The sequence below is a fragment of the Gopherus flavomarginatus genome, chromosome 3, assembly GCF_025201925.1.
Source record: "Gopherus flavomarginatus isolate rGopFla2 chromosome 3, rGopFla2.mat.asm, whole genome shotgun sequence".
Classification (NCBI taxonomy): domain Eukaryota; kingdom Metazoa; phylum Chordata; order Testudines; family Testudinidae; genus Gopherus; species Gopherus flavomarginatus.
In genome coordinates, this window is record NC_066619.1 from 104,215,615 (window position 1) to 104,235,821 (window position 20,207).

At 41.1% G+C, this 20,207-nt stretch overlaps 2 protein-coding genes across 3 annotated transcripts in view; both read right to left on the minus strand.

The window, feature by feature from the left end:
* RASEF (RAS and EF-hand domain containing) overlaps positions 1-2,780 on the minus strand; it is a 47,397-nt gene extending 44,617 nt beyond the window's left edge. The window contains exon 1 of the mRNA XM_050944167.1: positions 2,449-2,780. Within this exon, the coding sequence (XP_050800124.1) occupies positions 2,449-2,780 (332 nt within the window). The remainder of the gene's footprint in view (positions 1-2,448) is intronic.
* A 3,935-nt stretch (positions 2,781-6,715) lies between these two features.
* The window catches only part of LOC127046695 (uncharacterized), a 100,672-nt gene continuing 87,180 nt past the window's right edge, over positions 6,716-20,207 (minus strand). The window contains exons 14-15 of one of the 2 annotated variants that reach the window (XM_050944133.1): positions 17,120-17,230; positions 6,716-9,025 (exon numbers count right to left, since the gene is read on the minus strand). In XM_050944133.1, coding sequence (XP_050800090.1) covers positions 8,911-9,025; positions 17,120-17,230 — 226 coding nt within the window. In that variant the 3' untranslated portion in view covers positions 6,716-8,910. Of the gene's footprint in view, positions 9,026-12,851; positions 13,050-17,119; positions 17,231-20,207 lie in introns of those variants that run through there. The other variant, XM_050944134.1, reaches the window with a different exon arrangement.

Genomic DNA, 20,207 nt, shown 5'->3' on the forward strand with positions numbered 1-20,207 from the left:
GGTCTAACATTTAGATATTTATCAAAACACTAAATGATTCTATTTTATTAATATACAGATTTTTAAATCAAGTTACATAGTTGGACATCTTGATTTAAAATTATAACCCAGTGAGTTGAGATTCATCATGCCTAACTTGATTTTTTTTTCATTTCTTTAATATTAAAGTCCTGAGCCATTTACAATTATTTCAAGAAAACAGATTCAAGTATGATCTGGACTAAACTTTTAACATAATCAAAAACTTGATGGTTTGGAAACATGCTGACATTTTCAACTATTTTGAATTGGTTCACTTGCACCAGAGGTTCCCTGTTTCTTTCTCAACATTTCCAACTACAGCCCTGGCCTAGGAATACTTATGCAGTGCTTCACTTTTTACATAAAATGTATCTGATTTAAATTAGATTGTTTATGAGTAAAGTTAAGCTTGTGCATACATGTTTGCAGGACTGGGACCTTAACAAGCAAGCCAGGTTGTTACCTTTCCTGTCTAACATGAAGCTTTACTCTGAGGATGGCTGGTCAAAATTTTTTGCATAAAAATTATTTCACTAAAAAATAGTCTTTAAAAAACTCTTCAAAAAAAAAAATCTGTCAATGTCAAAATTTTCTGATTTTATAGAATGTATCAATTTTAATTAAAGTTTCTGCTAAAATAATAAAAAAAATCATAAAAAATAGACAATGGATCCATTTTGAACCCTTCAAAATGGAAACAACTTTACAGTTATGGAAGTACTTTCTAACAGTTTTCATTGAGAAGCAGGCTGCGACCAGTCAACTGTTTCCATTATGGGACTGAACATATTCTCATTGACTTCAGTGGGAGCAGGATCGGGGCCCTTGCAGAAGGCTCAGAGCATAAAGAGAGAAGTGGGAGATTCTTGAGATATAGTGAAGTCTGAGTTGAGATCATAGCACAGGAAGTATGGTCCAGAATGAGTTAATTACAGCCTCGTGGCTTATTTAAGGGGGCTCAGTCAATTTAAAACTTTCAGACAGAAGAAAGATTTTTATCTTCTACTGTAATGTCAGGTAACATCAGATTACAATATCTGAAAGAGATTAGAGGGGAATTTCCCCCCTCATTTGTTTAAATTGTGCATTTCACAATACTTTGCATATAGTCTGTTTCACTTGCACAGTCAGTCCTTTCCCTGTTTGGGTCTTTCACAGCAGCGGAGGAGAGGGAAAGCATTTTAAAAACTCAAAAATGTGATAGTAAGGACCACAAAAACTGGGATGGAGACCCAGTGGCAAAGTAGCACCTGAACCTACTTTAAACTCATAAGTGTCAACATTTCAAGTGGGCACTGTCCCATTAATGTGATTTTCTTTTACATCTGTTGCTTTGGTACTGAATCATTTGTCTCTTGTTCAAATGACATGTGGGTACTCAGCAGCTGAGGTACAGGATATTCAAAACTTCAACTATGTAGGAGCAGAGAGATGAAATGCAGTCCATAATCCTCTGCAACTCCAGAATATAGGGCCTGATCTAAAGCTGCCATTGACTTCAATGAGCTTTGGATCAAGCCCATAGACCGGAAAAGGGGGTGCTGGCATTCCAAACCTCTCCCACACATAGGTTTTGAGTCAATGCACCTACGTTATTAGCCCCTGTCCAGAACACACTATGCACAGCCTCTTTGTAGGAAACTGGGATCCCTTCCTCTGTATGGCCCCATGGGACGCTCATCTCCCTCTGAGTCCAAGCAGGTGCCATGCCCTCTGGATAGCCTAAGTGTATAGAAGTCCTTGCAGACCTCTAAAGACAGGCAAATTTTACCTTACGTACAGAAGAGTGGGTACAAGATCATGTCCTGCCCCACCAAAACAACAATGCAGAACTCCTCACCCTTCCCCCCAAGCATTAAACCTAAATCCTCTTTAAGATGTGCTTCCATTAATTCTCAAGGACCCATCAATTAGGTGATGACTCTTGAGCTCACAACATGCACAGGTGCCTTCTCTGGCTAACCATGATGGACTTTGGGATGGTTTCACCAGCATAGAAAACCCAAAGAACTAATTCTCATATAAAAGCAGCATAAAGGGAACGGGAGGAGAGAAGCAGATTGAGAGGGAAATGAAAAGCAACTTTCCCCTATTTCACACAAACTATTATTACCCTGATTTTGCAGCTGGGACCAAACTCTCCAACAGGCACTGCTGTGCTTTCCAGGCCAGAAGTTACCACGCATGCTATGACTGCGCCTTTTCATCCTGAGCCCTACTGTTCCCTTGTGACACCCCTTGTCCCTGTCTCTTGTCGTGCGCTCCTTGAGCCAAGGGCCATCACTTTGTGCAGCGCCGGGCACAGGTGATCCTACCGCGCTAAGGCTGCCTTGTGCGCACGGAGGGTCCCCCTAAAGCAGGCAGTGTCTCCCCTCCCCGTGCAGGCGCTGGGCCAGGGGTGGGTTAACCCACCCGTTCCGCTCTCACCTGGGGATGTATCTGGCCTCGCTCCCGAGCCGCAGCTCGAAATCCCGCCAGGGCTGGTTCGGCCCCGCCGCGCCCCACGCCTCCTCCTCGTCCTGCGCCGGCGGCCGCTGGCTGGCCCCGCGGAAGCCGCGGGCGAACTCCTGGAAGGTGATGGCCCCGTCGCGGTCCGTGTCGAGCCGCCGGAAGATCGCCTCGGCCTCGGCCGGCCGCACCCGCAGCTCGGTGCACAGCGAGCCGAACTCCGCCCGCTCGATGCGCCCCGAGCCCCGCACGTCGCAGGCCACGAAGAGGGAGCGGAGCCGGGCCAGCTCGTCCCCCTCCTCGAGCTCCATCGCCAGCGGCCCGCGAAGCGCCCTCCGGGCCGGGCTGCGGGCTCCGCTGCTGTCCGGCGCCGAGCGCAGCGACCCGACCGGCCGCGCAACTTTCCCTGCCACCGGAGCCGCCCCCGGCCCGTCCTGTCCCGAGACGCGCCGCGCCGCCCCAGCCGCTCACTGGGCGGAGGAGCCCGCGCACTTCCCGAGCGAGGCGGGCGGAGCCCAGGGACGCGCTATTATGTAAGGGGTAGCGCTTGGCCTGCCCGTGGGCAGCGCTGGCAGCACCGCTCCCCGACAAACCTGCCAGGTTCACCTTAGACAAACGATGCGGTGACCTGCGTAACTGCGGCGCGCCCGTCTCTTTGCTGGAGGAAATCCCCGCGGGAAGTAATGCAAATAGGGAGGTAAAATTACTCACTTAGTAAAGAAGCTGTCTAGGAAGCTTTTAGGAGTGGACGCTTTTTGCATCTGTTTGCATTGTAGTTGCTTTGGAGAAAACATTGAACGGTCTGTTAGACATGTTTCCTTGCTAAGTGTTCAGGCCGCAGGAACTGCCTACACACCTTATTTTATGTCCAGTGGTTCAGCTGAACCTGGAATTGTCTTTAGGCTGTTAATAAGATGACACCATTTAGAAATTGGTTACTCATTCTCTGATTAGTACCCCTACCACAGTCCTCTTCTCTGCTGCAGCAAAAGCTTTACAGGTAACGGAAATTTCCCCATCCCTTTTTAAGACTCGGTATTTGAAGAAGGAAAAAGGGCATTAAGGACCTGGTCCAAAGCCCACTGAAGTCAATGGGAGTCTGTTTCTTATTAAAAGTGCTTCCTGTATTAATAAATAGTTGCGTTTAGAATATGTTAATTAACAATGTCCTAGTCCATTGTATTGTGATCCAGATACAATGGCAAATGATAGGAATATAAGAGGATCCTATTAAAATGTCAAATCAACAGAAAATGACATCAGTGAAAGTTTATGGGGACCCTGTTGTAATATAAAATATTGTTGTGCCACAGCCTGACTTCTGAAGAGACTAACAGATCCAGGAACCAATTGTTTTTTTCCAATCATCTTGTTTAACGTAGACTACAAATGGCCAATCTCACTGAGGTGTAAACGCCATTAACTTCACAGAGGCTAAAGCCCGGTCTTACACTTAAAACATGGATCAACTTAGTGCTCAGTGGTGTGAAAAATCCTAACCCCTGGTGTAGATGCAGTTAGGTCAACAGCTGAATGCTTCTGGTCAACCTAGCTGCCATCCCTTGGGGAGGTGATGTTGCTACAGTTCTGAACTAAAACGTTCACTCTGCAGCACAGGAAGTGCTATGTTCTTAGAATTATCGGTAACTATGGGGTCTGTCAGAATTTGTGCTTTTCCATAAATCTCATTTAGGAAGCCACTCTAGAGTGATCCAAAACACTATTAGAGGTTGACTGATTTATTGTAGTATTATGCTCTATAAAGGATTCACAGTACCAACTTCAGTCTCTCCAGAACAGCTGACGTGACCTCAGAAGTAGGTTGGAGGAACAAGTTGTGTGTGGTTTTTTTTTCTCTGTGTCTACACACAGTCAAGCTAGCATAGCTATGCTGCTGTAGGCCATGTAGTATAGATAGGGCCTAAGATTTAACCCTTTTGTCATAAACAGATAGCTAAGGGTTAATGTCTCTTTCACCTGAAGCACCTGACCAGAGGACCAATCAGGAAACCAGATTTTTTCAATTTTGGGTGGAGGGAATTTTGTGTCTGAGTCTTTGTTTTCTGTCTGCCTGCTTTCTCTGAGCTTTGGAGAAGTAGTTTTTGCTTTCTAATCTTCTGTTTCTAAGTGTAAGGACAAAGAGATCAGATAGTAAGTTATATGGTTTCTTTTCTTTGGTATTTGCATGAATATAAGTGCTGGAGTGCTTTGATTTGTATTCTTTTTGAATAAGGCTGTTTATTCAATATTCTTTTAAGCAATTGAACAAATCAAAGAAGCTGAACACAGGCGAGAGATGGAAAAACACAAACAGGAACTAGAAATAAAACAAAAAGAGATGGAGCTGAAAGAAAAGGAAGAAAGCATCAAACTGGCAGCCTACCAAAGAGAACAGGCAGCCAAAGAGGCAGCACACAAAAGAAAACTAGAAGAAGAAGAGGTGGCCCACCGAAGGAAACAAACAGAAGATTAGAAAGCAAAAACTACTTCTCCAAAGCTCAGAGAAAGCAGGCAGACAGAAAACAAAGACTCAGACACAAAATTCCCTCCACCCAAAATTGAAAAAATCCGGTTTCCTGATTGGTCCTCTGGTCAGGTGCTTCAGGTGAAAGAGACATTAACCCTTAGCTATCTGTTTATGACACCTTTGTACTCCAGCAAAATCTTCCTAACTAGAACAAAAGAAATCCTGCTTCCTCCATGTTCTTATATGAAAGGAGGCCCACTAAGTATTGACCTGATGAATAAGAAGACCATACTGACTAACAGAGGAGAGCTTTAAGGCAGACAGCAGTTGTTCCCTCATCAAAATGAAACACACTTATCTTGCTTATGCGTGCCAGCCCTTTGATAACAGGAGTTTCTAGGCATGGGCTTTTGATATTGACAACCTGTTAAGCTGAACTACTTTTATTTGTGGGTTGAGTTTGCCTCATCAGACAGTGATATCTCAAAATCATAATCAACATGTACACCCTATCTTGTTTGCCTTTGTTGCCACATGCTGTTAACTAGATTATACTTCTTGGTAATCTTGTATCTCAGGCATAGTCAGATTCACTCTTTCATGGTTGCATGTCTCTGGAGGCATGGTCTACCATGGATATGCCATCACATAGAGTATAGCTGGATATTATTTTGGTCCTTTATTAGTCCTGATTTTACATCTTGTTCTTCTCAACCCTTCCATATGTTGCCTTTTCCTGTTCTCATCCTCAGAGTTTTAGGCTAGGGCTTCCAACTTTTTGTTTTGTAAAGCACCCTGAACATCTAAGATGATACAAGTAATAAAGAGCAATATAAGACATTCCCACCTTGCTCTACAATGTGTCTGATCCAAAGCCCTGTGAAGTCAATGGAAGTCTTTCTACTGACTTCAGGAGGCTTTGGAGCAGGCCCTATAAAAGCAATATTTGTGAGACCCATATGTCACTGTTACATTTTCTCCAAATTCTGCCTTTACTTATATGAATGCAACCCACTCTGTAGTCAGTAGTTATAACTGAGGGCAGAATATGGGCTTTTGTGCTTTTCTTTCCTCCACTGCTACAGAAGTTTTAATTTGGCCGATTAAGCTCAAGCAACAAGATGAAATATACTGTCGTTTAGCACTGTCATGGAAGAGGTATATCCTCCAAAACAGATGGGACCTATAGTATTATACAATCAGCCAATTTCAACCTATCCTGCTTGGCACCCATGTTTCTAATCAGAGGGTTCAAACATGCCATTCAAACAAACTGACACAGATACAACAAAACAAAAGATGATTCATTTTATGAGCCCTAACAGTGGGTGTTGAGGGCAGGATTCCCAGCAGGAAATGGCAAAACAAAGCTTTGTTCTGAAATTATGCACCTATTGTTAGAAGGATGTGCTGCTTGAGTCCAGCTCTAGCCTAATTTAATATTCAAAAACAAAATATCACTTCTATGGCCCTCTAAGTGTAGTTTTTACCCAGGAGACAGAAAGAAGCAGTCATATGAATTCAATATGTAGATACCAAGGTTACAACCATCTTAGAAATAGAGATACAATTTTCAGTGCCTTTTTGTCTCACTACAAAGGGTGAAAGTAACATTCAATACTTAGCAGTATGGGGGCTGGCTCTGATCCCCAGAAAAGGCGGGCCTGTAGACCACACTGGCCTGCACCACCCGGGGCTCTGGTCACTGCCGTGGTAGCATCAGCAGCAGCCAGAGTCCTGGGCCCTTTAAATCACTGGACCTCGAGGCAGCTGCTCCTATTGCCCCTTCTGCCCCCGTCAGTGGCCCGAGGGGCACAAAAGGGACAACATTAAAGCACTGCCATGGAAGCGCTTTAAGCAGGGTCCATTGCTGTAGCAGCACTTTAACGTCAGCTGCGTACAGGCCAGTACTGGCAGACACTTTTTACCAGTACGCCGTACCAGCTCATACCAGCTTACTTTCACCCAACTACAAAATATAACTCAAACCACACTTCAAAACCAGTTTCAGCACCAGAAAATTTATGGTTGAATAGGACAGTAGCAGGGTATGAAATCATGCTGTGTGAGCCTGTGTGTGAATACAGAATACCTAACATAATCTCACAACCTAAAATATTCTGTTTGAATAGGACCTGAAGTGTACATGACATAAAATCAGTTTCCCTGGTGCTATGTTGCACACACTTCAAACTCAGTATAAAACAATATCACTCTGAAGTGTTAAATTGTGTGTTTTTCCACTACATATCAAATAAGTTAATCATTTACATTATAAGGAGAAACGAGGATCCCACTAATTTTGGCTACAGTTGTGATATTATCTGTTGTCATATTACATTGCCTAACAGGAAGGGGAAAGAGGAGAAGAGACTTATTTAAACAGAGTTCCTGGGGCTAAATTCTCTTCTCAGTGGCATGCACAAGGGCATCCTAATTAAGGTTGCCAGTCCCAGTCTTCCCCCAGTTCCTAGACCCTGTCTCTTTGCCTAGCCAGTTCCAGTCTCCCAGATTGCCTCCCCCACTACCCCAGCATCCACTCCCAGTTTCCCTCTCCACCTCACTGCCAGCCTCTGTTCCAGGCTCCTTGTTCCTTGCCCCCACCACTGAACCAACTTTTGTGCTCTTTTGCCTTAGAATCAGGCAGCTTTCTCCTCCCACTGCCTGGCCACAGCAGCAGGGTCATTTACAGCACAGGAGAGAGAATCTCCCTGATATCCTTTCAGGTCCTGGACCCAGCATGGTCCAGAGCAACCAGGAACTTTGATAATTATTAATTGCACAGGCAACCTTAATTCTGGCATTTCCTAATTTTTTAGTACTTAGCTTTGCAATCTTGATAATGTTCTTTTAATGTAGTTGTTTGTGTGTGTAAATATATATTCTGCCATTAAAACTTCGTTAGCCTGTGACCAGTCACTATGTGGTCACATTACCTGTTTGTTGTTCCCTGTTTGTTTTGTCTTTTGACAGTTTAAGCTCTTTGGGCCAGAGCTGTGCCGTTTGTTTGCAAAGCAGCAAGCAGATTAAAGAGTGCAACAGGAAACAGTAGCACATGCACAAAAAATCTTGTTGTGAAACAACTAAATGTTTGTGCTCACATAACATAGCCATCACAACTCCAGAAAAACAAAGAAGTTAAAAGTTGAGCAGTAGTACATACCCTGTAATCCTCCATGCACAAGCACACAGAAGAAAAATAGCACAACCTTAACTCTGCCCCTCCTCACAATTCTCTTCGATATACATATCTCTTTACCACACTACCCCCTCTTGCTACTATTAATAGTGGAAGTTTAATCTGCTGGGAGAGGTGTGTTTGGTAAGGGAGATGATGAAAGATTGGCATCCTTAGGAATGCAGAGTTACGATGGAGGTATGTGATTTGTAGTATACAATAGTTGTGGAGGGAGGACTTCAGCCTATGCTATTTTCCCCATTTTGGTGGCCTTCTTCCCTTTCCCTTCTTTTTTCTAGTCACTTCAATGGGATTTGAAGCTGCTTACACAAGTTTTGAAAGTTGTTCCCCACAGAATACCCAGTGGTGTATATCATTCAGTGTGCACAGCCACTGCAAGTTACACTCCTTTGCCAACTGCAAACATTTTTTTTACACTGGAGCTTACTCCTGCTGGCCACCATTGACATCACTGCTGATTTTGACCCACGTTTTTATTCTTTCCAATCAAATAGCAAAGGTAATACATTTAATAATAGTTAGCATGTGAATTGTATTTCTCATCTTAAAAATGTCTCACATGCATTATCTTCACAACACCCCTGCGAGGAAGGTAAGTGACTTGGGCAAAACTAGAAACGGAGTCAGTGTCAAGCTTACAGTTCAGGAATTCATGGTTCCCAACCCCGTGCTGAGATTACAATTAAAAATATGTACAAGACTAACTGATACAGCATCACCTTTGCATATTTACAAGCCAAGGTGTCCATAGCAATAGGCAGAGTTCCTCATTCAACTAAATGTTAGCAGGTGGGAAACCGAGGTCATGATACACTTGCACTGTTTTATTGATTTCTTTAATGGACTCCAGATCAGTGATGTGGCAGCCATAGAGATGAAGCAACTTCAGCCTGAAAGAGAGAAAGCAGACCATTAGGAATAGAATTAAACACAGATGGTAAAAGAGTACTTGGCAGCAAAAGCAGGATGAGTCCCTGACACTGTGCTAATCCCTTTTAAAGCCCCTTGACTATCTGACCAATCAGGTAGTTTGCGAGCCTCTGGAATAACCAATAAAAGTTCATGGTCCTAACTAGGGAGGCCTGTGTAATCTTCCTCATGCCACTCTACCAAAAATATTCCAATGCTAGGAGGTGACTGAAGAAGGATATATTAAGGGGATGCTGTCAAGTAGTATATTCCCAACATTTACATGATGTTTTGTTAATGTAAAAAGTGGGTGGCAGGGCAGGGTTGCAAGCCATGATATAACAAGGCTCAATAAAATTTTCAGAATTTTATTTTAATATATTTATTCAGTAACATTTTTATATTTTAAACATTTTAAACAGAATAATTCTCCCTTTCCTGTGCACTATTAGAAACCTAAACAAACACAATTTGCAGTATATGAGAATCAGAAGAAGAAATTGACCATTCTGGGTTTATCTTCCAAGCTATATAAAATGCAAAAAGTAAACATCAAGGCCCCAATTTTGCCCTCAGTTACACAAGTGCATCTCCCTAGGTAACTGAGGGCAGAGTGGGACCTATAATGATAAAAGTAAATTAGATTTAATTATTTTCATTTTTAATAAGGTAAGGAGCTTTTAGTGGCAAAAAATATCAAGATTGGCTGTTTTCTAAAAGACAAGCTCTAGTTCCTACAGCAATTAATTCCAGGATGTCCTATGTCCTATGTTATACCATGAGGTCTGACTAGATGATCACAGCAGTCCCATCCGGCTTTATAATCTATGAATATGAAAAAAGCAAATGTTTTGTGTATTAACATACAATAGTGGGTACCATATATATCACAGTGCTCCTTTAACCAAAGAAAAGAGTAAAATTTTCAAAAGTGCCTAAGTAACCAAGGGGCCTAAATCTGACTTATTTTCAATAGCGTTTAGGATCCTCAGACACTCAGTGCTTTTGAAAATTTTACCCCAGATAACTGACCAGTTAAATAACTCTCCAAAATTTAGAGAGAATTAATAAAAAAAGAACAGGAAAGTACTGAGTGTTATTTTATTAAATGCTTTTTAGGTATAAGGGATACAAATGATATTCACTTTTCTGCATTTACAGTGGTGTGAGAGAAGAATTTGTCCCAGAATGACAAAAAGATTCTCAATTAAAAAAACATACTCTGTGAAGGGGATTGGAAATTCTGAGCTTCCACATGGGGCATTTCCTTTGAATTCTTCCATCAGTAACAAGTGTGTGCCCTTATCCCATTGAAGAACATAAGAACGGCTATACTGGGTCAGACAAATGGTCCATCTAGCTCAGCATCCTGTCTTCCGACAGAGGCCAATGCCAGATGCTTCAGAAGGAATGAACAGAAGAGGTACTCATCAAGTGATCCATCCCGTCACCCGTCCCAGCTTCTGGAAAACAGAGGCTAGGGACACTTCAGAGAAGGTTTTGCATTCCTGCCTGTCCTGGCTAATAGCTATTGATGGACCTATCCTCCATGAACTTATCTAGTTCTTTTTGAACCCTGTTATAGTCTTGGCTTTCAAAACATACTCTGGCAAAGAGTTCCACAGGTTGATTGTGCGTTGTGTGAAGAAATACTTCCTTTTGTTTGTTTTAAACCTTCTGCCTATTAATTTCATTTGGTGACCCCTAGTTCTTGTATTATGAGTAGTAAATAACACTTCCTTATTTACTTTCTCCACACCAGTCATGATTTAATAGACCTCTATCATATCCTGCCTTAGTTGTCTCTTTTCCAAGCTGAAAAGTCCCAGTCTTATTGATATCTCCTTAAATGGAAGCTGTGTCATAACCTTAGTCCCAGATTTGGACCTTAGCGTCCAAAATATGGGGGTTAGCATGAAAACCTCCAAGCTTAGTTACCAGCTTGGACCTGGTACTTGCTGCCACCACCCAAAAAATTAGAGTGTTTTGGGGCACTCTGGTCCCCCTGAAAAACCTTCCCTGGGGACCCCAAGACCCAAATCCCTTGAGTCTCACAACAAAGGGAAATAATCCTTTTTCCCTTCCTCCCTCCAGGTGCTCCTGGAGAGATACACAGACACAAGCTCTGTGAAACTACACAGAGTGACTCCCCCTCTCTGTTCCCAGTCCTGGAAACAAAAAGTATTTTCCTCTTCACCCAGAGGGAATGCAAAATCAGGCTAGCAAATCCAACACACACAGATCTCCCCCCTGATTTCTTCCTCCCACCAATTCCCTGGTGAGTACAGACTCAATTTCCCTGAAGTAAAGAAAAACTCCAACAGGTCTTAAAAGAAAGCTTTATATAAAAAGAAAGAAAAATACATACAAATGGTCTCTCTGTATTAAGGTGACACAATACAGGGTCAATTGCTTAAAAGAATATTGAATAAACAGCCTTATTCAAAAAGAATACAAATCAAAGCACTCCAGCACTTATATTCATGCAAATACCAAAGAAAAGAAACCATATAACTTACTATCTGATCTCTTTGTCCTTACACTTAGAAACAGAAGACTAGAAAGTAGAAACTACTTCTCCAAAGCTCAGAGAAAAGCAGGCAGACAGACAAAAGACTCAGACACAAACTTCCCTCCACCCAGAGTTGAAAAAATCCGGTTTCCTGATTGGTCCTCTGGTCAGGTGCTTCAGGTGAAAGAGACATTAACCCTTAGCTATCTGTTTATGACAAGCTGTTCTATGCCCTTAATCATTTTTGTTGCCCTTTTCTGAACCTTTTCCAATCCCAGTATATCTTTTTGAGATGAGGTGACCAGATCTGCACTCAGTATTCAAGATCTGGGTGTACCATGGACTTATAAAGAGGCAATATGATATTTTCTGTCTTATTATCATTCCCTTTCCTAATGATTCCCAGCATTGTTAGCTTTTTTGACTGCTGCTGCATATTGACTAGATATTTTCAGAGAACTATCCACGATGACTTCAAGATCTCTTTCTTGAGTTGTAACAGCTAATTTAGACCCCTGTTATTTTATATGTATAGTTGAGATCATGTTTTCTAATGTACATTACTTTGTATTTATCAACATTTAATTTAATCTGCCTTTTTGTTAACCGGTCACCCAGTTTAGTGAGATCCCTTTGTAACTCTTCGCAGTCTGCTTGGGACTTAACTATCTTGAGTAGTTTTGTATCATCTGCAAATTTTGCCACCTCACTCTTGACCTCTTTTTCGAGATCATTTATGAATACGTTGAACAGCACTGGTCCCAGTGGGCAACACCACTATTTATATCTCTCTATTCTGAAAACTGAATATTTATTCCTATCCCATTTCCTATCTTTTAACCAGTTACAGATCCATGAGAGGACCTTCCCTCTTATCCCATAACAATTCACTTTGCTTAAGAGCCTTCAGTGAGGGATCTTGTCAAAGCCTTTCTGAAAATCTAAGTACGCTATATCTACTCGATCACCCTTGTCCACATGCTTGTTGACTCCCTCAAGAAATTCTAGTAGATTGGTAAAGCATGATTTCCCTTTACAAAAATCATTGACTCTTCCCCAACAAGTCGTGTTCATCTATATGTCTGATAATTCTGTTCTTTAGTTTAAACCAATTTGCCCAGTACTGAAGTCAGGCTTATTGGCTTGTAATTACCGGGATCACCTCTCAAGCTTTTTTAAAAATTGGCATCACCTTAGCTACCCCCCAGTCATCATCTAGTACAGTAGCTGATTTAAATGATAGGTTACATACCACACTTAGTAGTTCTGCAATTTCACATTTGAATTCCTTCAGAACTCTTGGGTGAATATCATCTGGTCCTGGTGACTTATTGCTGTTTAATTGATCATTTTGTTCCAAAACTTCCTATAATGACACCTCAATCTGGGACAGTTCCTCAGATTTGCAAGGGAAAATAACTTAAGTTTGTCCTTTAGTGCACTTCCTTCTCTGTTCCCAGCAAACACTTCTTCCTTATGACTTCAAAATCACACTGGAATGAAAACCAGCTGTATTGTGTTGTACAGTAACTCCTCACTTAAAGTCGTCCCGGTTAACATTGTTTCATTGTTACATTGCTGATCAATTAGAAAACATGCTCGTTTAAAGTTGTGCAATGCTCCCTTATAATGTATAATATAATTATAATGTTATAATGTTTGGCAGCCACTGGCTTTGTCCACTGCTTGCAGAAAGAGCAGCCTGTTGCAGTTAGTTCGTGGAGGCTTGGAACCAGGGTGAACTGGCAGCCTCCCTATCAGCTCCCCGCTCCCCTAAGTTCCCTGTGCAGCAGCTGCCCAGCAGGCTAACAATTGCCAGCAGTTCAGGTGTCCTTCCCCCACTGCCGTATGCTGCTCCTGCCCGCTGCCTTGGAGCTGCTCCAGGAGCCTCCTGCTTGCTGTGCGGGGTGGGGGTGGAGGGCAGGAGAGGGAGGCTAATATCAGGGTGTTCCCCTCCACACTGCTCCAGCCACCTCCTTACCCCATCTCCACAGAGCCGAGGAGACACGACAGGGCTCAGGATGAAGAGAGCATGCTAGCTGCAGCTGCTATCTCAACTTGCTTAAAAAGGCAATGTACTTAGAGTGTGGTCAGCATACTTAAAGGGGCAATGCGCATCTCTCTCTCTCACACACACACACACACACACACACAGGGTGTGTGTCTCTGTCTGCCATACTGTCTCCCCTCCCTCCATTTGTGCTGCCTTGTAGAGTGTGAGGCTACATTAACAACGTGTTAACCCTTGAGGGCTCAGCTGAGTGCTTGTTCATTATTTAGCGGTAAGGCATTCCCTGGGAAATATCCCACCCTCTTCCACCCTCTGACTTCACCATCTCAACCAAGCTTCGCAATCATTGCTGTGTACAATATGAAATTGTTTGTTTAAAACGTGTGTGTGTATATACACACATACTATACATACACACACACACACACACACACACACACACACACAAATAGTCTTTTGTCTGGTGAAAAAAATTTCCCTGGAACCTTAGCCCCCACCCCATTTACATTAACTCTTTTGTGAAAATTGGATTTGCTTAACATCGTTTCGCTTAAAGTCGCATTTTTCAGGAACATAACTACAACGGTTAAGTGAGGAGTGACTGTATTGAACTAACATACCTATGTAATCAGCATGATTAAGAGCTGCATTTGAAACTGCTTCTGTGTACAGAATTTGAAACTCATTGTACCTTAACATAAGAGCAGAATAAGGATCTAGGTAAAATTCTTGCTGAGATTTTTACACCGAACATATTCTGTACTGAAAATGGACAGTTCCTTCTCAACAGGGCGTACTTTTGTTCTCTATTAAAATGTACCTTAACAATTTCTACTGTGGCCATATGCCTGGTTACATCTAAATGCTGCAAAATGGAGAATACAAGCAGCTTGAGTACTCTAGGCCTAAACAACCCTTTGGCACTCTCAGTTCAGGACAGAAAAAGTCCCCTTCAAAACACCAAATAATTATTTGCTTGCATTTACAAGGAAACAATACTGATACAACTTTATGGGCAAAAAAGAAAGAACAGGAATGCGATTATGGTATCTCTCAAGAATCTCCTCAATGAGGAAGTGTTAAAGGAGGTTCATCTGTTCTTTTACACCAAAGAAGATTAAAGGTTACATAACTCAGAACAGCAAATCAGATAAGATTTACAAAGCTGTAAAACTACACTAATTCTTCTGGAATGTAATATAGAACCTCATACTCATGGCTCTTAAATTAAGGAGTGAGATGTTCATATAGTTCTTTAACAAGTGAGCTGGAAAATCTTTCTTCAGTATATCTAACCATTTTAAGAGACCCTCCTCCTTTCCCATCAAGGCCCATAAAAGCCTTTTATATTTTTATACTATAAACATTTTATAAATGGTAGAATAAAGAATGTATGTCAGTGATAAAGGATTGGATTAAAAAAAAAATTTGAACTCTGTTGGGGGTGCCATTTCTTTTTAACAAGACAGGTTTTATATCAAAATGCAGTGGATTTCTTACTACTATGCTCTTCCTGTACTCCCCTCCAATGTGAACTATGAAATAAAACTGGTGTTCTTGTGACCCCCATTCCATGAATGAAGTAAATATTCCTTCTAAAGTTTTTCCATTAACCTGGCAGATCTCTGTTGAGCATAATGTTCTAGAACTGGAGAACACTTAAAAAACAACTATTTTCAACACATATTTGTTCAAATATTTACATATATTTGCTTAGACTTTGCACACATACTGTTACCACAAATATTCTAGCAAAGAAGTTACTGATGAGGATGTTTGTTTAAACAATGAATTTTGAGTACTGGAGAATATACGCAGAAAGCAAATTTAGACTCTGTACACAGGAGTAGTTAGAATGGAAATATGATCCTATTCTACAAAAACAACTGAGTTTCAAGACTCAGATATAACAGTTGTCCATTGACTTGGTTACTATACAGTTAGAATTTTAACACAGATAGGAGCAGAGCCTAACTCAGTGTTTTAACAGGGTGCAAAACTAGGCTAAGGCTTTTGGATATATCCATATTGTCACCTCTGTTGTCTTGTAACTACATGACATTTAACAAGTTATATCCAGCTCTGCTTGTCCAGTTATTTTTGTAATATAGACTGGCCATCGTAATTACTCATCCAGTCACAGAACTGAAACAGAACAAGTGACCTTATATGTCCAATCAAACCTAAGATAGCTCAAATTTCAAAAACTCACAATGGTCTCGTTTATATACACACTGCAAACCAATTATTATTTGCAATGACGACTTAGCAAATAATTCTGAATAATAATAAACTTATGAAAGTTCTTTGCAGACAATCCAAAAACAAGAGCAGCTACATTTGTTAAATAAATAATACACTGTGAACCAATCACAGAGCTGAGTTTGGTTTTTGTTTTTAATATAAACCTTTTCTTTTAAACTTTGGCTACAGTAAGAAAAGTGACTGTAAATATGACTTCATGGAGACACATTTATTCTGTTCTCTATGGCTTCCACAGCAACACAAGTGAGTTTTCAAGCCCAGGTTTTGTAACTGCCAGCTCTGCAAACTCACCACGGCATCTGAAAATCAACCTGTCCCTTCTCCTACCTCTTACATCAAATATTCTTTAATCAAAGTGCCACCCACCCACATCAACAGGTTGGGGATATTGACGGGGCAGGTGCTGAAAGGGGGACAGTCCTAATAGCAAGGCAGGGAGGCATTTGCTAAGGGACAATAGGTAACTATCCCTGGGACTCTGGCACCCACTGGCCAGCTGGAAGAGAGGTGTGCTGATTGGCCAGCATTCCTCAGCTCCCAGGATTTGGCACAGTTCAGGGGCCATGTGGAGCCTGAGATCCCTGCAGGCACAAGTGCCGACCTGTGTATATTTCACTGCAGGATCAGGATCATATTTTTATCATGGTTAGTAACTCAAGAAAGGTACAGATTTTTAATCCAGAAGTACTTACAACTACAGCCCCACTATAAGATATACTAAAATTCTAAAGTGACTCGGTTTCCCCTCTCCAGGTGTGATATTTCCATTATACACTATAAACACAACATCAGAGCTTGCTTGCTTGCTTTCTTTAACCAGTGAGCTAAAGAGTGTTATCACTTCATTCTGTATTTCCATGGTTAATTATATCAGCTCACATCTACAGTCAGAAAGCTGGGTCACTTGCACCTATTCTGAGTGTTTTCAGATGTAACAATATCGATTTAAAAAAAATACAATACAAGCTTATGTTCTGCAGATCACATTTCTCTTTTCAGTGTTAAAAACACTAAGTGGAAGTAGACTCCTGAAGTACTGTATGAAAAGTCATTGAGAGTTGCATCAGCCTCTGCAGTTTTTAAAAGCTGTCTAAAATGGCATGTAAAACATCTGAATAGATACCTTAATAGCACCTATTATGAATGGAAAAATATATATAAACAATGTACTGTTGGCTGTAGGAATCATCAGGATCAAAGTCTGTGTCCGATAGAATAACTTAGTATATCAGCTGAGCACTGACAGGATAGCTGAGTTTTCTATCAGTGTAAAGCCAAAGCTCTTACCTTTTACTGTTTTTGCAGAGTTTTTTAACTGCCTCCAGAGTGATATCCTTGCAGAAACTGAACTTCACACATTCCAAACTGATATGGCAGAAGCTGGCCAACAAGCAGACCCTTAAGCCCAAGAATAAAAAAAGAGATTAACTCCAAGTTCTGCACAGGCTTTTGAAAAACACCTCTTTTTGCTCTCCACACAGAGACCTATAAATACATTATCTCAGAAAAATGTGGGTGACTGTGGTTCACTGCTAGAAAAAAATATAAGTATATATTGCATATAGAAACATAAAAACATACATTTGGATTTATATTTTTAGACAAATAAAGAAGAAAAAGGAAAAAAATCCATACCTATAAAGCTGGTGGAGCTTAAAAGCTCTGTCAGGGAAGTTGACAGAGTTCTAACTTCCTTAAAGCCAAACTTCTGATTATAGCTCTCACTATTAGCAAAGGATACTACTCCATACTCCTACAAACTTAGTTATACGTCTTTTTTTCTTAAAAGCATAGAGAGACTTCTGAGAGCATCAGCCAACATGAACATTTCAAATTGTAAAGTGCAGCCATTTGAGTTTAAAATTTTACTCATGATTCACTCATTTTCTGAAAGTTGCCCTGAACTCTGCTCTGCCAGGGGACATGCAGCTGACCACTGTAACCCGAAAAGTGGGCTGCAGTGATCAAGGAAGAGGGGGTTTACTAGGTACTTGGGATACACATAGATGGAGTCATAATTGTCTCACTTTTACCTTGTGCTCCCCCAGTCAGTTTGCTCTATCTACCTGCTGTGTCTCATCTAATATTTGGGCCCCAAACTTCCCTGCACCCACATGGTTTTCAATACAGGATGCAGTCTTACACTGCAACATCTTCAGGGCACATACCATTTTTCATTGCATGTGTTTGTACAGAGCACAGCACATTTGGTCCCCAGGTCCTGACTGTGGCCTCTAGGCACCAGGGCTATACAAATAATAAATCCCTTAGCAGTATCCACCATCAGATTCCAATTGCAAGTTAATACTGCCCGCCATTGGATGAGCCCTTGGAGAAGGCTGGTTGCACAAACACTGCCTGCCTCCACACTGGGCTGCAGGTATACCTGCTGATACAGATGGGTGCCATTTGATCTATATATGCACGCAATGGTGAAAAAGGATTGTTAAATGGCACATTCCTGGTGAAGAGCTGTTATGCATTCTAGAGGTGTATAAATATACTGATCCCTGGGTGAAGATCAAGAATTCATTCTTCCTTCAAAAACTCTCACTAAAATAGACTGAAACCTCTCTACACACGGAAGAAGAAAAGTTTTGGGTGCTCTTAGCATCTCTACACTCAGCAGCATTTAGTAACTGAGACTGACCAGTACATATGACTAATGGAAGCACAGGGTAAAATCCTAGCCCAGAGAAATCATTGGCAGTTTTGCCATTGACTTCAATGGGGCCAGGATTCCACCCCCAGAGACTAAACTTCACATTAAGCTAATAAAATACAATAGCACATAAGAAGCAGTTTATTAATAGAAATAGGATGTGTTCGGTGATTCACTGGACCAGCAGCTCCTGAAGGCATCATTACAAGTTGAGTAGTTGTAGGCTGAACCATCTATAACCAGCTAATTTCCAGATCTTGAGTAAAAGGATATTTTCCTCTTAGGAGACAAAAAATAGTCCATTATATTCCACACTAAATAATCTAAAAGCAGGCATTTCTGCTGGAGTTATGAGCACCTTGTTAATTTATGACATCAATTTGTTCATTATTTTCCAAATGTAAGCATTAGAAGATTAAAATCTTGCATACTATACATTTAAGTTTGAAAGAAATAGGTTTTTTTTAAATTGGTAAATGTTGGTAAGATTGATAAGATTTCACCTTATACTAACAAACCAATAAAAATATTTCCATCAATAATCAAAATTACTATCAAAAGACAAAGTAAAAAAAATGCTGGTTTATAATTAATTAGAGTTTGATTTAAAGATATTTACTTTGTATATTTTGACTTGTGATGTTGACAATTTGTTCTATGCAAAATCTCACTCTTCATAGGCAACTTCCTGTCATAAGAAACCACTCTAAATATCACTAAACAAAGGCAAGATCATCATCTGTCCTTTGCATTTGTGCAGAAGAGTAAAGGCACTGTCACAGCACAGGAAGAGAACAGCCTCTGCAGGCCCACTACTCACTACATGAGTGGGCTGGCACAGATAAGAAAAATGTGGAGTGTTGACTCAGCCTCTTCATCTATGCACCAGCAAGTACAGCTGAGCTTGTGTGGAGGATGATGCCTGGTAAAGAGACAGCACAGAATACTTCCCTCTGAAACAAGGTGGAAACCAGAGAATGAACTGTGACTTGGAAAGTCTTGGGAAGATTGTCCCTCGTCTACTGCTAGACAGTGCAGCTACATGCCCCCTCTCATTCAGTCAGGGCAGATTGTTATGTCAAAAGCTAGTCCACAGACAGTACAATTCCATGCCACCTATATTAGGAGACTACTACTATCAAGCAAGTGTGTTTTTTTCGTTAATCTTGAATGGTTGCTTAAAACAGGTTTCACTGTATAATAAAATATTGGAATTGGAACAGCAACTTAAACCTATTTATAAAGAACTAATGTTTTCTTTCATCCTCATTCAATATTAAAACAGCACAGACTAATATGATAAAACAAGCTCTGTTAGTAATTAATGGGTTGGGAATGTTGTATGTCCATATAACTGATTGATGAGGCATAACTAACTGACATGTACTCTTCGGGTCTGACCCTACTAGGTGTTGAGCTCTTCCTCTGAGTCAACAGACAGTAGAGGAGGACAACGGACAGTGGAGGGAACCCAGTGCTGTGAAGCTGCATCAAAATTATTGATATAATTTATACCACAGTAGCAAGCTACATATAAAAAGGCCAGCAACAAGGACAAAGGCACTGTAATCCTCTTGGATCACAGAAGAAAGAATACTAAAATCTGAATCAATTGGACATTTCAACTAAAATACCAGAGTCGTATATAAATGGACAGAAACAAGCTGGGCCGCCTGGAGGGGGTGGGGCGCAGGCAAGTGGGGCAATGTGCCC